Source organism: Falco cherrug, chromosome 1 (assembly GCF_023634085.1).
Source record: "Falco cherrug isolate bFalChe1 chromosome 1, bFalChe1.pri, whole genome shotgun sequence".
In the NCBI taxonomy this organism is placed as follows: domain Eukaryota; kingdom Metazoa; phylum Chordata; class Aves; order Falconiformes; family Falconidae; genus Falco; species Falco cherrug.
Genome location: NC_073697.1, coordinates 99,021,313 through 99,039,310, shown reverse-complemented (window position 1 = coordinate 99,039,310; position 17,998 = coordinate 99,021,313). Strand labels below are relative to the sequence as shown.

The 17,998-nt window shown below is 44.3% G+C and overlaps 2 protein-coding genes across 3 annotated transcripts in view; both read right to left on the bottom strand.

Moving 5' to 3' along the window:
- Positions 1-12,561, bottom strand: part of SUSD2 (sushi domain containing 2) — a 28,042-nt gene extending 15,481 nt beyond the window's left edge. Inside the window, 8 exon segments of the mRNA XM_027805942.2 lie at positions 323-591; positions 1,199-1,284; positions 2,377-2,578; positions 4,108-4,282; positions 4,511-4,678; positions 5,173-5,324; positions 6,672-6,876; positions 9,136-12,561. Of these exon segments, the coding sequence (XP_027661743.2) occupies positions 323-591; positions 1,199-1,284; positions 2,377-2,578; positions 4,108-4,282; positions 4,511-4,678; positions 5,173-5,324; positions 6,672-6,876; positions 9,136-9,202 (1,324 nt within the window). The 5' untranslated portion in view covers positions 9,203-12,561.
- Positions 12,562-12,740: 179 nt separating this feature from the next.
- GLT1D1 (glycosyltransferase 1 domain containing 1) overlaps positions 12,741-17,998 on the bottom strand; it is a 58,117-nt gene continuing 52,859 nt past the window's right edge. For both annotated transcript variants that reach the window (XM_055711265.1, XM_055711272.1), the window contains one exon: positions 12,741-14,213. In XM_055711265.1, coding sequence (XP_055567240.1) covers positions 14,067-14,213 — 147 coding nt within the window. In that variant the 3' untranslated portion in view covers positions 12,741-14,066. The remainder of the gene's footprint in view (positions 14,214-17,998) is intronic.

Genomic DNA, 17,998 nt, shown 5'->3' with positions numbered 1-17,998 from the left:
CTGCCAAGCTGTCATTAATCATCCTCAACCATCTTCTTTCTGAGAAAGTGCCCACTGACCATAAGAAGTCACGGACATTGCCTACTAAACGGTAGCTATTTAGGTTCCAGGCGTTAATGAGATACTCCAACAGCAGAAAATCTTGCAGGACAATTAAAAAACACATCTAGATTTTGCCACTGATAGATCGATAGACACCTTCCATGGAAATTTGCCACCGGGTGTTGTACCCTCACCATTGTCAACCGACACACACACACACACACAAACACTCTAAAAGCCAACACAGCCGGACTCTGTAAGGGAGTTCTGAAGTCCTTACCAGCGTGAGGCGGGCGGTACGTCTTGCAGTCGCTGGAAGGACGCCTCTTCATATAGAAGTGACAATTGTCAGACCACAGGCAGCAGTAGTAGAAGCTGATGACATCGTAAAGCCAGTGAGAAAAGCCAGGTATCCGTGGCGGCTGCAGGAACGGCGGCGAACCCCAGTCGTGGCCCCGGTCGGGCGTGCTGCCGCCGATGGAGTCACGCGTGAGGATCTGGGCCCCCGCAGAGTCGTAGCAGCACTGCTGTCCTGCCCCGAACTGCCGGCTGGCGGAGGGAAGCAGGGGAGAGGGGTCACCCTTCAGCTCTGCAAAGTCCGCTCCTATTCAGAGGTCACCTAAATTGCCTTTTTATGGCCATAACTAAATGTTTTCGTGGCCAAGCTCTATGTGATGTCCAGAGAGAATACCTCCCAGCCAGACTTCTCGCCCCCCGTTCACATAAACGAGATCGGATTAGGGATAGGGCCATAGGGTGGGAGGGGGGGTTAACCAAGGTGGTAAGGACGTTCTGTAGGCATTAGAGCCACACAAACACTCTTTAAAATTGTTCCAATAGAAAGAGTGCAAAGAATAACTTGCTGGACTTAAGTAGACCAGTACAGGAGGGGTTTAATCAAGCCTAATCAAATCTCTTTCAGATATTGGTGCTTGTTTAGGTATCCTAAGGTTTAGCCCAGTGCAATTAATTGTTTATTAAATCTAAGGCCTTAACTTCATCTCAGCAATGAGGGCCAACACATCAATAAGAGGGAAATTATGGTTGCTGCGAACCTGACAGCTGAGTCTCTGCAACTTCCATGACACCATGACACTGCCACCTCTCAGGTGGAACGAGTCATAAAAAATATGCAGTTTTAAAAAATGGACTTTACCTGGCTTGAATGGCTCTTACACAATGCACAGCACCTGGGTGGTAAGTACACACACTCCCCTTTTCAATGTCACAGCCATAATCCGTCTGAAAAAGACCGACATTCACACTTAATGGGGTCCTTGCCCCACCAGCCTTTCCATCGTTGGGTCCCTTCCCCACCCTCTGTCCCCGCTGTGTGTGTGAAGTCCAAGCGAGCTGGTTGTGGCCATGTGTTGAGAAGCATGGAGCGATAGGAAAACCAGTGAATTTAATACCGAGGTGACTGGAGCAACACGTGAGCCTGACCCGAGTGTTCTGCAGTCTGTTACAACAGACCTTGAAGAGCAGATGCTGCTGGATGGGGAGGTCAGCCGTAAGTATGCAACAAACATGTCATGCCAGACCACGCTTAACTTCTGCCCTATATTCTTAGACAGAGGCAGGGCAGTAGTTGTAAATTATTTTTTTTCTTCACGTGCTTCTAACTGTATAATGTAAAATATACATCATGTTTGGAGCTTCATAACCAGGAAATCAATCAAGGAAATAGTAATCAAAATTACTTTTTTTTTTTTTTAAATACATGTAAACGCACTGCCACCATTTGGTATTGTGAATAGGAGAGAAGTTACCCTGTCTGGTCCTCAAAGCAGCACTGTAAGTGAAAGTGTGCACTAAATGGCAATGGCTTTCTCAGCTTTTGTCAGATCTCGTTAACAGTGAAGCTGAGGAGGAGGGAGGAAGCAGGAGGCAGGACATCACGGATCACAGCTGTGGACTTGAGCTCTGAAGCACAAGGCAGAAGGGTTTGCAGCGAATTATGACATACCAGGCAGAAATGTGGCCTGCTTCTTCTGGCATGGGATACTGCCTGCGCACACCGACTGCCACCCAGCGGGATGCTCCCACCTCCACAGGCTCGCTGCCCTCCCCAAGTACCTTCTCTCTACCACTGAACTACTGTCTAAAGTGATTTTGAAGGCGATTTCCATCTGCTGCCCTACAGGCACTTCTTTCACTCATCCTGCCTGGATGAGCTGTATCTGCCTCTGCCATTTGACATACCACTTGTGCAAACTGAAATATAATTTCATTTCCCTGTCATGACTTCTAAAGAGGGAACAGGGGTGTGTAGGGAGTGTGGCTAAGCTTCTGCTTGGGACTGTGACAAGCCAGAGGGATGGAATAATAACTTACATGGAACCTGCCAGTGTCAGCTCTTGCCTGTGCCAAGGTGCAAGGGCAATCTGCAATTTCTTCTATGAAGTTTGGAAGCTTTTCCTCCTTTCTGTCCCATTCTATACATTTTGCAGTTGCCCATGCATTTGGGTCATTTCTGAAGTCTTTCCCAAGGTGCCAAGCCAATGCATGCTCTGAGCTCCAGACTGACGGAATGTTGCTTGAAAAAAAAAAAAAAAGAGCCATAAAATAGATCTGATAGCTGAACAAGCACTGTTTTGACAATAACTCTGTGTCTTAATCACTAACTATAATTACAAAGAATCTTTCAACTTGCAAGTTGTTCTTTCACTACAAAGGCCACTGCTTTCTTTTTCCTGCAAAAAGTTAGAGCAAGTAAATATTTTCCTAACTTAGAAGGTGATGTAACAGCATGCAGCAAGGATGCAATAATCAGAATATATTTTAGCATTTGTGATTCTGGCTTACATGGATCTTTTCAGAAACAGGTTTTCTATTCATGCCTGTTCACCTCATAGTTCCATTTAGGCCAGAGTGAAGAACATCTGGAATCTCTAACAGAACCTGCCCCTGTGCCCCAGGGGTATCAGGCGCGATGGCAATAGATGGGGAGAAGCCATTCAGAATCCTTAAAACATTCCAAAGCTACTCTGCTCTCCACCCATGAAAAAATATGTTACACAAAGTATAATAAAACACCCTCTAGAAAGAGAAAAGGTTACCTTTCTGTGGGTAGTGACTCCTAAATGCTAAAAAAGGTTCTGATTTATTAGTCCTATGTTCTAATGCTGAAGAGGTGGCATTTATATATTCACAGGGGCTACAGCACCTACATCAAAACCTGCAGACAAGTGGAAGAATTATGGAGGAACATCCACGCCATCTCAGAATATGTATGGAGCACTTACAGCAGTAAGTCACCAAAAATCATGGGGAAATAGACAATGGAATAAAAGGAAGTGGGCATACAGTTTGTAGGACTGCAAAGACCTGCATACAAAATAGGAAAAAAAAATGCAGAGGAAGGCTGAAGTGCAGTCACTGGCTGCAGTGACAAAAGTTCCACAATTAGGGCTTCCTCCGCAGCTGTGACAGAAGGAATCAGCAGGTCCCAGTTTGGCCAGGGTACTGGGTTTGGCTGAGGTAGAGGAATTTTCTTCACAGCATCCCATACGGTGCCATGGTTTAAATTTGTGACCAAAGGAGTGCTGATAACACACCCATGTTTTAGCTGTTGCCAAACAGTACTTGCACAGTGTCAGGATCTTCTCCCTTTCTCATGCTGCCCCCCAGGGAGTAGGACAGGGGTTGGCAAGAAGCTAGGAGGGAACAGAGCTGTGACAGCCAGCGCAAACTGGCCAAAGGCACATCCCGTGCCACAGACCATCAGCGCAAACTGGCCAAAGGCACATCCCATGCCACAGACCATCTGCGGCAGCGTTTTTCCAAAGCAGCCCTCACTGGGTGACTGGGCATCAGTCTGCTTGTGGCAGGGGTGAACCACTGCCTTTGCATCACTGCCTCCATGTCTATGCCCCTCTTTACTTAGTAAACTGTCTTTATCTCAACCCATGAATTTTTCTCCCCTCTACCCTTCCAATGCTCTCCCCACTTTTTCATGCGAAAGGGAGACTGAGTCCCGATTTTAAACATCAAAGGAGGCAGCAGCTTCGATACAGGAAGCAATAATAAGGTACCTAGAATAAATAAATGTTGTGATGTACTTGCCTCTGCCCCTCAGAATAGCTGCTGGGTGCAATTCTCAAAATTCCGAAGTCCCACGTATTGTAATTCCCTTTAGCGGGTACAGGAATGAAAGAGAATTTCCCGGTGTTGGGGATTTCTTTTGCCAAAGTGTAAAGGTATTTCCATTCGGCCAACCAGTTTTCCGAGTAACTATCACCTGTCACACAGGAAGAAAATTACATTGGACACTGGAAATGACCACAAGATGTCTCCACCCATGTGTAAATGAAGAGGAAATGCTGCCGTTATTGTCGTGAGTTATTTCTGCTTGCGGGTCCCTCCTCAGGGCCTCGGTGGAGATGTCCCCAACACCGAGCACAGCCCTGCCCAGGAGGTACCCCCGTCCGTAACTGCCTGTGTGCAGGTAGGAAAAACGTCCCTTTACCTGTTTCCTGGTATCCCCAGACTTCTATGTTGACGTGGGTTGTTGCAAGTGTCTGCTGCGTCCAGGTAAGAGTTAAGTTCCCGTCAGTGTTGGGGGTGCCATAGTACTGCCATTTTGTCTCATTTACCAACGTGCATTTTTCTGCATCCGAAACTTTGTTGTGATGTACTGCACCGCAGAACAGAAAAACAGGATTAATGACATTTCTGCTTTGCATAGCTCTGGAAAGGTGTCACTATATTATTTAAGACTTAGCAGTACTTCCCCTGTGCATGTTTACTAACAGGATGCATGATATAAAAAGCTGAAGCTGAAAGAACGCAACCCTTACTACTGTCTGTAGTCCTTAAATTATACCACCGCGATGCAGTTATTTTCCGACAGAAGTAGCTACAAAAGGGAACTGTCTTGGTCAGCCTCATTGGTAAGCAGGACCTTTAATGAGTTAATGCTGCTGCTGCTGCTCTATAGCAGCAGATCACAACTGCTGTGGAAGTTCGTCTCTCAAAACATGAATTATCACAAGGGCAGCAAGAATGACTTTTTGAGGTCAAACAGCCTGTTAAAGAAGAAGAAAAGTGATCAAGAAGGAAAAGCTTATATAACCTTGCATCCACGGAGCACGAATATAGAGAGGGATACTGTAGGTTTAAGTGAGTAACCTGATAACCAAGTTCCAGAGTATGGAAACATCAGCCCATCATCTGCAGAAACGTCAAAAGGGATGAAACCAGTCTCGTACAGCAATGGGGAGATGCAGTGGGCTTTTCCATCCTTAGCAACATAGCCACTGGTTTTGATTTTCTGCTTGAACCTGTTGATGTTGAAAACACTTTTCAGTGTCACCATTGAGAGAAGGAAAATTCTGAATGTCTCAGTTGTGTTTCATTAAGCAGCCTCGTGCCATGTGTAGACCCTTCCAAGTCCCGTGGCTGTTTTGCTTGTAGCAGTGAAAATCAACTGAAAAATCCACATGTGTACTTTGTGCTTCTTACACCGGTGCGGATTGTGCTGCGCATGGCACAAATACACAGCAATCGGCAAGCCTTAGATTTACTATTTAATTACTGGGGGAGGAGGGGCATGATAAAATAGCAACAAATAACAAAGGGACAGCCAGGAAGACAAAGGTGATGTTATAGGATGAGTAGGATTACAGGGTGGCTGACACCGACCGTGACACGCAGGCAAAGCAAATTTCTGGGTTTGTGGGGTTTTTTGCCTGTAAGCCCAGTGAATGCAACACAGGTAATTTCATGCTGTTCTAGAATTTCTGTTGCAGAGATTAACTCAGAAATCATTTCTCGTTATTTAACCATCTGCTCCCAGTTAGGGCTCTTGCCCAGTGTGCTACAGTATAACCCACCCGTGACTCTTCAGGGTGGATGTATGACGACTGCATCATTACCCCAGGTACCGTTGGGAGCTGCAGCCTGCCAGCAAGGTGTGCCTTTGCTGGGCTGCACTGACGGCTGTACTGGCTACACTAACGCAACTGTGCATGTAACTCAAAAGTACACAGTTGTGTTCTACAGTATGAATGCCTAGGTCAAAGGTTTTCCCGATGAAGAACTAAAAACCTTTTCAGGTACTGCTATCTAGATGGGAAGGCCTCCAGAATCTCACTCAGGACCTTCTGTGGAAAGAATGTCAGGGCATGGGGGTCAGTAAAATTCAGTGTACTGTCTGTATTGCATGTGTGACACATGTACACGCTTAGGATCCACAGCTTTGTCTTACAGGAAAAAGATAAGCCGTCCTACCTACATTTCTTTCTCATTGCTTTCTCATTCAGATTAAGAAGTGAATACTTCTTTTTCACAAAATGCTAAAAAAATATTGACAACAAAAAGTCCCAAGAGGAAGCTCTTTTAGAAGTCACTGTTTTGCTATGTTAAGGGATGAACTAGCAGGGTCATGATCATATTGCACAGTAACTTGACCTAAATTAAATGATCCCGTGCAGAAACACGGACAACGCGCACCTTTGGGGGTGAGGGTCAGCAGAACCTTTGCGTGTTTCAGGATTCTGACAACTTTACAAAGCAAGTTTTCAGTCCAGTATAGCCTAGTCTTGTTTTGTGGCAATTACCTATTGTCAGAAAGTGGGATTAGAAAGGTTCACCTCCCTTTGGCAGAGGAATACAAAACCATGGCCCACCTGCACGTTATCACAGAAGAGGCATTAAAAGCTGTATTTTCAATTGAGAAGTCTTTGCCTCCCATCAGAGATCCTGAGTATGGAGAAATCTGAAGGCAAAATTCTTTATAATCAGGACAGCAAACCCCCAAGGACTGGCACGTTGCTTGGCAAGAACAGGTACCAAGGAGCTCCCCACATCGGTATGCGCAAGAGTCTTGAGCTCCTGGTTAAAGGAAGGAAAAAAAATAGTTATTGAACCCTTATAGATGTTCTCTGAAGCAGAAGTACATCACCTAAAGCACTACTGTAAACAAAGCAGGCTGGTTATGTTAGTTTAGGAATGTATTGGGGTGAAAGCTACATATTAAGGTTGCTTCATTTTGAACAGAAAAATACACTTATTTACCCCCCAGCCAGGACATGGTTTCACCTACTCCATGGGTATTTTTACATCTGATAGAAATATAAACCTCCAGAGCAGCCCCTTGGTGAGTATTTATTTCTGAGAGTGGGTCTTCAGCAACCCAGAATGCGGTCCCGTCACTGGCAATCCTACACAGGAGTCAGCGACAGTGGAAAGCCAGTGCTCTTGGATGAACGGAAAGCTAACATTAGCTCCAACGTGAGATTATGAAAAGCTACTGAGGCACCTTACTTTTGTGCATTTTATTTGAGTCTAACCTTGGCAAGGTAGCTGCTGAGATGAGTAGGCTCACAGGGAGATGGCTAGGCTCTTGGCCGAGGTCTTGCTGGACAGACCATGAGTAACTGCTGGACATGACGTGAAAAATGGCTCAGCCCAAATAGAAGAGTGAGAAGGTGACACGTTGCAGTAACATTGCAAGGAGCAGCTCGGTTTCACAAACAGTTAAGAGAGAGTTAAGTGAGATGACCAAGCGAGGACCTTTGGGGGAATGGAATCTTGCCAGGGCAATGCTCCCTGGGGCACTATATCCATAACACCATGCCATGCTGAGGTGACCTAGGTAAGTATCAGAAATTCTAAATTTGGACATGGATGTAGCAAAATTAGGACCAATCATGAAAAAGTAATTAGGGGAGGGTTGCTTATTTGGGAGGACACAAGCAAAAAGAAAAGAGGGGTCAAGGTGGATGGTGACGAACAAGGATGGGGAGGTGGGGAGAAGGGAACACAACAGGAGCCATCACACGTGAACAGGCTGCTGGTCAGCCCGTTTCTCTGACCAAGCCCTGCACCTAACCACCACAGCCATACTGCAAAATCCTGTTGCTGTTCCCTGTATTGCCTCGTGTTCTCCGGGCTGTGTGCGTGCACATGTTGCAGTCATAAGGGAACTTCAGGAGGAACTAGCCAGTCTGTAGGAGACCCACGCTTGGAAAGACCCAGGGTCTGAGCTGGAGACTGCGTAGGGGGCCCTGGATCTGGGCTTAGTTGACAGGCAGATTTAAAGCCTACACTAGCATGCAAGGTACCTGTGGGTGTGGGGGTCTGTGATTCTGGAGGGAAAGGGTGTGCTTGTGTTTTTGCTAGCGACCTTCCATCATGAACAGCTGGAGAGGAGAAGAGCCGGGTGGTACGCAGGGTCACGGAAGTGCTGCCCGTGTTTATTTGGCTGCGCGTGGAAGCGCTGCTCGGCGTCAGCACGTGCGGCTGGCGGGGTGGGTGCCCTATCTGCGTATCTGCCTCCGTGTTGGCCGGGCCACCAACAGGAGCAGGAGTGTCCACATCTGCGGGACTGGGTTGGGAGGAATTTCCTGAGGCTGTGCGTACGGCAGCTCTGAGCTAGGGGACTGGGAGCTACCCACCAGCCGCTGGGTTTACCAGCTCCTCAACAGCCGTTAACAATGTGTGGACCAGGCTAGGAGAGAAGAAAGAATTTGCAATTTAGAGTCACCCCTCACGGGGCTGAAGAGCAATCGCCTGCAGCTCCAGGTATGTCAGCTTCTGTCAAAGCCAGGGGGAAACGGCACCGAGCGTTGTTTTGTGTGCAGGGGGGATGACGACAGGGAGGGCTGTTCGTTTTTTTTGGTAGGATGGAGAGGTCAAGGAAAGGAAAAGGTAGTAAAAGCTGTTTTTCTCTCTCTGCTGGCCTTCCTCCTTTATCCTGGGATAATACGTGTGGGTGTGTGGCAGGAAAGAACAGGAACGGCAGCGAGTCAGAAATAAAAGTCAGCTGTCATTCTATACCAGAAAACTTGCCTGTGATGGAGGCAGAAATGCTTGTTCAATATGGGGAGTTAGAAAGTTCTTCTGTGTCTTTAAATATATTTACTGCATTCTCCAGGTTGGTTGTTTACTTACAGGAGAGATCCACTGTCCCACTGGAAATTACAGAGGAAGGGGCTGCAAATGAGTCGGTGCCATACGAGCCACCCCGTGTGGCTTTGCTTTAGCTTGTGAAAATCGTACCAGTGCATGCTTCCCAAGGTGCATGCTCTGAAGTTCAGAAATCAAAAAACTTTGCAGGTAAGAGCAGCAAAATTTCTGAAAGTCACTCACCTGCATTCCAAAGAGCAATGAGGGTGAAGAGAGTGAAGAAAGCAACATCTATGCCAAGGAATTTCATATTTAGTCCAGCTGATGCAGGATGGCCGGCTGTGATAGCCTTTGTGCCTGCTTGGGGAAAGCTCTTTATAGAAACACGTGTCCGGAAATAAACAAGATGCTCAGTGTTCAAAGGTTTGTTGTAAATTACTGAAGCAAAACGAATTGAAGGGGATGCTCCTTTTCAGAGGTCACCTCCAATTCAGGAAACGACGGAGGGGGTGGGGGAGGTAGCCGGTAGAACTACACATTATTATAATAGTTAGGCTTTTCTGAAATGGAAGGAGATGTGTGCCATTTTTACAAGCATTTCTGCTCCAAAGTTCAAGACCACAGGGTCACTGTCACAAGGTGTATGTTTTAATTTTATTGGAGAAACTAAACCCAGTTATCAGTAAGAGGAACGATAAAGAGCAGATGCTGACAGTACAGTTTTGTTTCAGAGATAACGAGACATTAAGAAGGCATGTTTACTGCACACTGTGTGCTGGCATGAGGGTTGTAAATGAGAAGTAAAAAGATGTTCTGAGGAAGGTGTAACTGCACACAGCAGCACGGTGTGGGAGCAACGAAAGGGACTGCAGAAGCCTTCCAGCAGAAGCACGAGGATATTCTGGCAAGGAAGGGGAGCAGAGCTGAGGTGGTAGCAGCTATGGTGTAACTACCTGTTTCAACAGCACAGCAGGATTTTATGATGGACGGGTTTTAGGGGATGTGGAAAGAATGCAAGGCACACTCCACCGAGCCGGTGTGTAGTATATCAGTGCATAAGATAAGAACTTCCTTGCACTTGATTATAGCTGGGTAGAAGAATGAAGGTCAGTGTGGAGTCCAGAATAATGACACAGGAGTTTTGGGAAGCAAGGCTATTCAGACCTAGATAGCTATATCCGTGGAATCATATAAGGCCGCGATTGCCTATAATTTTGGTATAGATGTGGTGAAACTGGGACCAGCGGTCAAAAAATAATTAGGGGCATATTGCTTATTTGAAAGGCATTCAGGTAAAGAGGAGGATAAGCAAACAGCAGCAGTGGGCCCAACTTCAGGAAAAAATGGGAGTATGAGGTACAGGATCACAAAATAATTCAGGTCAGAAGGGACTTCAGGAGGTTGTTCTTGTCCAACCTCCTGCTGAAAGCAGGTTTAGCTGTGAGCTCAGACCAGGCATCTCAGGGTTTTACCCAGTCCAGCCTTGAAAACCTCCAAGGACGAAGATGAAGACTGCACAACCCTGGTTCCTCCGTTCCAGTGCTCGGCTCTCCTTATCATGAAGAAGTTCAACTTTTGCTTTCTTAAATCCTTAGAGCTATACATCTAAATCCTTTCCCCTGTTCTGTCAGCCCACACGATGTCCCTCCAGACGCACGGTACAGTCCACTCTAAAGCACTCTGGTCATTGCCGGGGTAAGCTAGCTCGGCACAGCCTGCTTGGAGTCCAGAGGCCGGTGCTCAGAGCCAGCTGCTGCCTGTGCTACTGGCAAAGGACAAGAACCTGACGAAGTTTGTGTGAGCAAAGACCCCGCTGCTTCCTACTGAGACCCTCTGCAAGGGGTAAGGGCAGCTGCCTGTTTACGCTCTCCACGGCAGGGCAGGGGCAGGGGCAGGGAGCGCAGCGCTGGCCCTGCTGGCGGGGGAGGACAGCAGAGCCAACACTGCGGAGGTGGGAGCTGGTAAATCCTTGCTGGTTTCAGCCAAGTCTTTTTGCCTAGGACCAGAAAAAAATGGGAAGATGTAACTCAGAATCAGTGTTCATAGGAAACAGACTGGTTAGGTCTGTAACAGGAATGCAGAGACTAACTCTAAAAATTGGAATATGTACTCTTTAGGGCTAATTAAAACGAAATCCTTATTTAAGAAGCTCTCATTCCACACACCACAGGCTCTAGCTGGGTTTGCCCCACACTACCAAACTGTCTCTACTTCTGAAGTAATTGTGCCAAGACAGGAAACAGCACAGTAGTCCCCATTGTGCAGGTCCACTGCTTTCATTCCGCTCCTGTGGATTCAATGGCAGAAATAATTGCAAAATAAAATGCATTTAGTTGGATTAATTAACAGTACATTTCAAGGTCTTGAAATACAGAATTAGCTACAGGCTAAATGCACAGTGCAGGTTTTTCCTGCGATCAGAACAAGCGCTATTTTTGGAGTTGTATCTGTATCTCATTGAGGTGTGCCTTGCTTAAAAAGCTGCAAGAGTAAGAAATGGGGCTTTGAAGGGGGAAGATAAATACTATAATTAGGGCTGCAGGACAACAAAAGGATTAGTTTTAAATATAAAGTCATTTGAGTGAAGTTGCTTGAAAGATAATTGCTTGCATGGGTCCAATATTTTCTTTACAAGGACTTGCAAGACTCATTGAATATTTATGGGCCTGGAACATAAGACTGGATGAAATTGAAAACATAAATTCAATAGCAATTCATTGCGACAAAATTCCTCAGCGGTTGTTGCCCCAACCTTTTAGCCTTAATAGACAGGATTCATGTTGCAGAACACAAACCTGTGTGATAAATGACATCAAAGCTGAACGCCCTTGATCAATGAACGCTGCCTCATTTGATGACTGAATAGTCATGAGGCTGATCTCACTACTATTTTGGTTGTTCTTTTTTTTTCTTTTTCTTCTTAATGCATATACTGCAGAAGTGTTGTTTGTGCTTCTGGTATGGTTATCACATGCAAATGAGCATGCTGTTTCCCAGATGCAGATTTCATATATATAGATTAAATACAGCCTGAAAAATCATATGTTAATGACATGCTGCGGGTGTAGCAGAATTTCTCACTTGAACATGTTTTGTTTTGCTGGAAATAGAGGAAATTCCAGATCAGTGTATCTAGTTGCTTGAAGCTTGGCAATAAATGTATCAAGCTTTAGAAAAAGCTTTCTAGTCATTACCCATTAGCTCAATGCTTAGACCTCTATCCCATGTTATGTATTTGCTTGTTTTTAATAATCTGTATTTCTCAGAAGACAAACAATACTATAGGAAGGGGGTGAGGGAATGGCTAAGGATCAAAGCCAAACAAGCAGAGATACAGTGGCAGAGAAGATGTGAGATTTGAGAGGAACAGAACTCCCTGAAGCCAGCTCAGTTAGCTATAAATGGTCTATAAGGTGTCCCATACCACATATGTCATGCTGAAAATCCACGTTGTAAGTGTTCCTCCTTTAGCAGATTGCTTGCTGTGGCCAAGAGAGAGTGCAATGCCATGAGAGGCCTCACTGGTAACAGAGTTGTCCAAAGAAATATAGTTCCTCCTGAGACAGCAGGGAAAGAAAACCCAACAGGCTGATCTGGTTGCAGATGTAGAAACTGTTCAGCGGTAGATGTTGGCTGGTAGATGTAGATCTTTAAGCTGAGAATTAGCACAGATGTCAAAGGGCACGCCAGAAATATTTAGGAAAAATTTGCTCAAAAGGGAGTGTGGCAGGTCTTGGATTTCAGATCAGGCCAGTTTACCCTTGAGGACTGTGTTATCGAAGGCAATGCTGAGCAGAAGCCCATTACAATAAAAGGGGGGAAAATTCTGGAGAAGTCAAGATATGACATTCAAATTACTTTCTTGTTTACTGTCTCAACAGTTGCAAATCATCAAGAATAAAGAGGAAAGCTTAAAATACACAGTAAACTGCATTATTACAAAGAGAAGTCTGACGCAACAGCCATTCAAATCAATCGAAAACATCCACTGGCTTTCACTGGGGGCGGGATCAAGCCTATACAAAACAGACTTTCCTAATAAATAGTTAAAAATACAACCTTCTTTTTCTTCTATATAAGTCCTTTGATGACCAATTATGGATTCCAAGATAAGTCCATAATGACTGGGCTGGCAGGAATGATTAGCATGGACTTCCAGCACAGGTAACTCTCACTTTACAACAGCCTGCTGCAGTGTATTACAATATATCCTGAAAGCCACAAATTGAGGATGAACAGTAGCAAAATACATAGTAAATGGAAAATATCTTTTCCCTCTGCTTCGTCCCTTTTTACAGCTCTCATAAATCCTTTAGTAAACAAGTAAATCACTGAGGTACCAAAGAAACTGATAAACTAAGAGGTAGTTTATGTAACAAAGCATCTGTGCCTGCAAGCGCATCTCACTGCTGCGGGCAGCACTGCGCGGTTCTGGACTCCGAAGCCATGCGGCGCCGTTGGTGCTGTGCCAACCTTCCTGCTCTAGCCCCAGGACCTAAGAGAAAACGCAGGCACAGGACTGTGCAGCCAGTTCAGGTACTCAGAGGGCAGGACAGAACACACCCTGTGCTCCTCACTTTCCCCAAACACCAACAGTCTGCTTTTTGGCCCCCTGATCATTACACACTCAATAGATAATTGATCTTTCATCAACTGATCTTAAGAAAACGTTCATCTTAATAATTTTATACTCTATGTAACTAATCTTGGCTTTATGAAGACATATGTGCATGTCGCATGCCTGATCACATTCAGACTGGTACAACTAGAAAGAAAACTGCTGCTGCAGTTTGGTTACGATGCAACATGAGCTGAACATGATGTAAGCTCTGTGTGATGGAGGGCTCCGCTGCGTCCAAGAAACCATCCTCCCTCTGAGGCCTTGGAACAACAAACACTGTGTGTCTGCTCAAGTAGTGTATTTCTCCTGTGTGATCTTACAAAACGATACCAGTCTGTGATTAATTGGTACGCTAGAGACAGCGTGCTAAATTAGATAAATTTGATAGTTTGAAGTAGCAGGCAACCCCTGTGATGTTCGTATATTTGAATAGAATAATAATGTGTCTTACTATCTCTTCTAAAAAGGAACCAAGAGAAATCCAAATCTAATTACACATCCATCAGTGAAGTGCTCTACATAGACTGCTGGGTATCAGCTGTAGTCTTGCAATTCACTGGAGTCTCAGGACAAGATCCTGATAGGCTTTTCTTTCACTTTCCCATGAATGATGTTTCTTCACGTAGTCTTTGGCCCTTGTTGCAATTTCTCTTCCCATAATGGGGTCATTCATCAAACTCTTGGACAGCAGAACAAACTCCTAAAAAAAGATTAAGAAAAATAATATTAAAAGTTCCTTGAAGTTCTGACGATACTGAAATAGCTTGTACCCATATCTTGATTTCAGTAGAGCACTTCAACTGTGAGCCAATATATGAAGCTGTTCATTTTTCAAGGTCAAGTACCATAGTTATAAGGAACGATCAATAAATAATTATTTTACATATTTTGCACAGCCCACCAACTAAGACAATATCAAAGACAATTCCAAGAGCATTAAGACAAATATGAACAACAAACTTAATGACACAAAAATTGTTGGCCTACCCAACTGTTAGAAAACCAGGCTGGTTATAAATTAAATAATTCACCTTATCTCCTGCATGGAGGACAACTGGCATCAGATGTTTGAACTCAGCTCAGCGATACTTAGATTTCTTTGCTACTGTGACATCTTTAGTTAATTTTACGGTAAGACTAAAAAACTCACTACATACACATAGTCACGGTGTAAAGATACGAGCAGGCATGCAGCAAAAAGCTTTTCGGAGTAACTGCGCCAGGGTGCTTACAGACAAGAGCCGTGTCAGCTCAGCAAGCTCTGTAGAAAAGTCATATATGAATTTCCTTTAACTTCACTGGGCAAAATACTAGACATCACACGTTACAAGTATTCCTTTGCCGGTTCTTCTGCCACTCTAGTTCTAGGGAAGAGACACTGTGAAATTCAAACATGTGAAAGGAGATTCGATGTCTAAACTAATCTGTTCTGAGCAGCTGGTCTAATTTTCTACCAAGAGACAACTTCCAGTACTTCAGCTTGATTACAAATGTGTTCAGAGCTCTGAAAATAAGTGTCTTCGTTCAGTTCAGAAAAACAGATAGCTATTGCGTCAACGGAAAACTAAGATAACGCATTACTACCCAATTGGTAGTGGAGATCGGTGCAGAGGGACGTGGAGGAAAAAAGGATGCGAGGAGGAGATGTATTATTTACACACTCACAAAAGAAAATAGCACAAATAAGATCAGGGTTCATATCAACCTAGGTTAACTAGCAAACTATATTGAAAACCTCAGTACACAATGTATATAAATACATACAGAGATATAAAAATCTTGGTTACCACAGAATCAGTGTTGCTGCTGTAACGCAAGTGATGGCTGTGCATAATGCGTAACTGTAACGTGACCCCGGGGAAACACCGATATGTGAAAACATCCTGTACATGTTATAATCGCTGCTTTGACTCTTGTTGACAAGACAAACTACCAATATACGCATCACTGATGTGAAATTTAAATACTCAAGAGACGCACATCAATTCCGCTGGAAAGGTTTGTAACAAGGATGATTTTCATACATGCATATTAACAATAACATCCTATTTTACAGAAAATCAGTACTGCTTGTAATCTTTGCTCTGTCCACACAGCACTGAGAGTGACATCTGGAACAGCCAAGACGGCCACCTGCTTTACATCCAGCCTGCCTTCCATCCACAACTACCTTGCATTCAGGTAGGTGCTGACTAGTGTATTCAGTGCCTGACTTGCAGCCACGGGGTCCAGGAGGGTGTTTTTCCAGCTGCTCTGAGACTGTCCCAAAAGAAGATGGTGAGGCTGGTCTAGAGAGTAAGCTGAGGCTGTGCCTACCAGGCACTGCAGACACTCCAGCTACTCCAGCTTCAGAGACACGTCCTTTTCCTTCCTCTGTATCCGCCAAGAATACAGAACAGGGAAGGTGGCGAAATCTTACATGACTTATGCTGGCTTCATCCAGTTGCCTGTATAATCACAGTAATAAATACTGTTCACACTGAACTACATTCCAACTTTAATTTTATGCTCCTGTGGAGGATTTTATTTAAAGTAATGTTTAAAAATAATTCATGTAAACTACCTAAGAACAGAAGCAGCAATGTAACATTTCTTGACAGGTAGTCCTATTAGCATTCTTTTAAAATGTGGATATAGAGGACAAAAACTTGGAAACACATAAATGATAGAAGAAATGAGATCCTTATTCACAGTTACAGTACTTAATGCTGGGGATGGTTTCAGGAAAAATGCCAAACTGAGTCCAAAGCGTAAAAGTTGAGAAACTGCAGGAGAGAGAAAAAGCAAATGGAAAAATACCAGGAGATGGAGAATAAGAACTTCTCAGCTCTATCCCTACACCTTCTACTCATCAAATGTGACCGCCTACAAGTCACCTGCACTGTGACTGGAGGCCAGTGGGAACATTCACTGTGACTTATCTGGGTTTTGCCTCGTACCCTGCAAGCAGCTGACTTAGCTTGTTTTCAGTTTTGGATGCTCAGCTTTAGATAGCGCTGACTTCATTTTTCAGGTGTCTCCCTTATCTACTACTGACTTGCATCTCAGTTGTAGTTTTGTGGTGTGTCTGGGGCTTGGGCTTCCACTTGCAGAATGCAGACACTCAGAACCCAGAGCTCTTTCAGAAAATCAAATATTCTTCTCTTCTAGAAGCCTATGATATACAAACTACTTAACGGTGTGATAACATGTCTCTTTATCAGCTGTTATGCTGCAAGTATTTGTGCACACTCATATTTTGCTGTAGATGTGAAGTAAGCTTCGCTTTTAGTGAAAGAGGGGCAAAATTCACAAAATACTTTCTGATTATCAAACATAAGGGTATGCATTTCAGCAGCCAAAGTGAAGGAGGTAATATGCATGCTAACCTACTACTTGGGGGACATCCATATTTCTAATAAGCCTTTTATTCACGTACAGGGAGGGCTATAATTACTATACATGTGACAGAAAAACACAGTGTAAAAGTTGAAACCTCAGCAGTCAGCCACAACTCAGCAAAAACAGGGGAGATCATCTTATGTACATCCAGAACTGATATCACACGTGCCCTCTTTACAGGCAGTACTTCACTTCAAACACCGGCATTTTTCAACAGCAACATCCATATTTTTCTCCTGGTAAACCGACTGATGATCTTTAAAGAAAATCTCAGCTTCTCTATATAGTACCTAAAAGAAATTCTGTATAATATTTTGCAGAGACCCAGAAATACAGCTATCTGGGAGATAAAGCTAGAAAATGAGTGCACCGAGTAAAAAGAATGAATACTCCTTTAATTACCACGAGAACTACACTGGTGCCACAGCTCACACATGATGAAAATAAGATGCATGGTTAACATATTATTTATATAATGCAAGTAAGGCTGCAATTAAAGCATCTTATACCAGCTTCAGCAGATAAAAGAACATGATTCTTAAGCAACACAGAATCACCCCAGGGAAGGCAAACACCAGAGGTAAATTCAGAACAGCGACAGATCTGCCCGGTGGCAGGCAAAGCTCAGGAGTTAGCTGGCCCATCTGTGTGCTTCGTAGGGCAGTGGGCCACTATTTCTAGGTGAGCATGAACAGTGATTGCTGGCACTGCCAAAAACTGCAAATGAGTCTATTTGGTGTCAAGGTTCAAAGCTCTAAAATCTTGGGTTATATTCTGGCTTGAAGCCCTGGTCAAAATGGCATTGGCCCATGTCTGGCAGAGGAGACAAATGTACCTTCAATGTACTGCTGCCTGTTACTCAGCTGAGCTGCGTCTCCCTCTCACCGCTGCAGAAGTTGTCTCTGCCAACTGTGGTCTCTCTAGGTCCGTCTCTCTCAAATGTTTAATAAAATAAAAATAAAATAAAAAAAACAACCCTCTGTTTATGCTCAGCCCCTCTCTTACTGGCTTTGAAGTTTTATTTACCTCCTCCTGTTTATTTAGCTCGTTCTGTGAGCTTTTCTAGATGCTGAACATATGATTTTGAAACTTAGAATGCTGAAC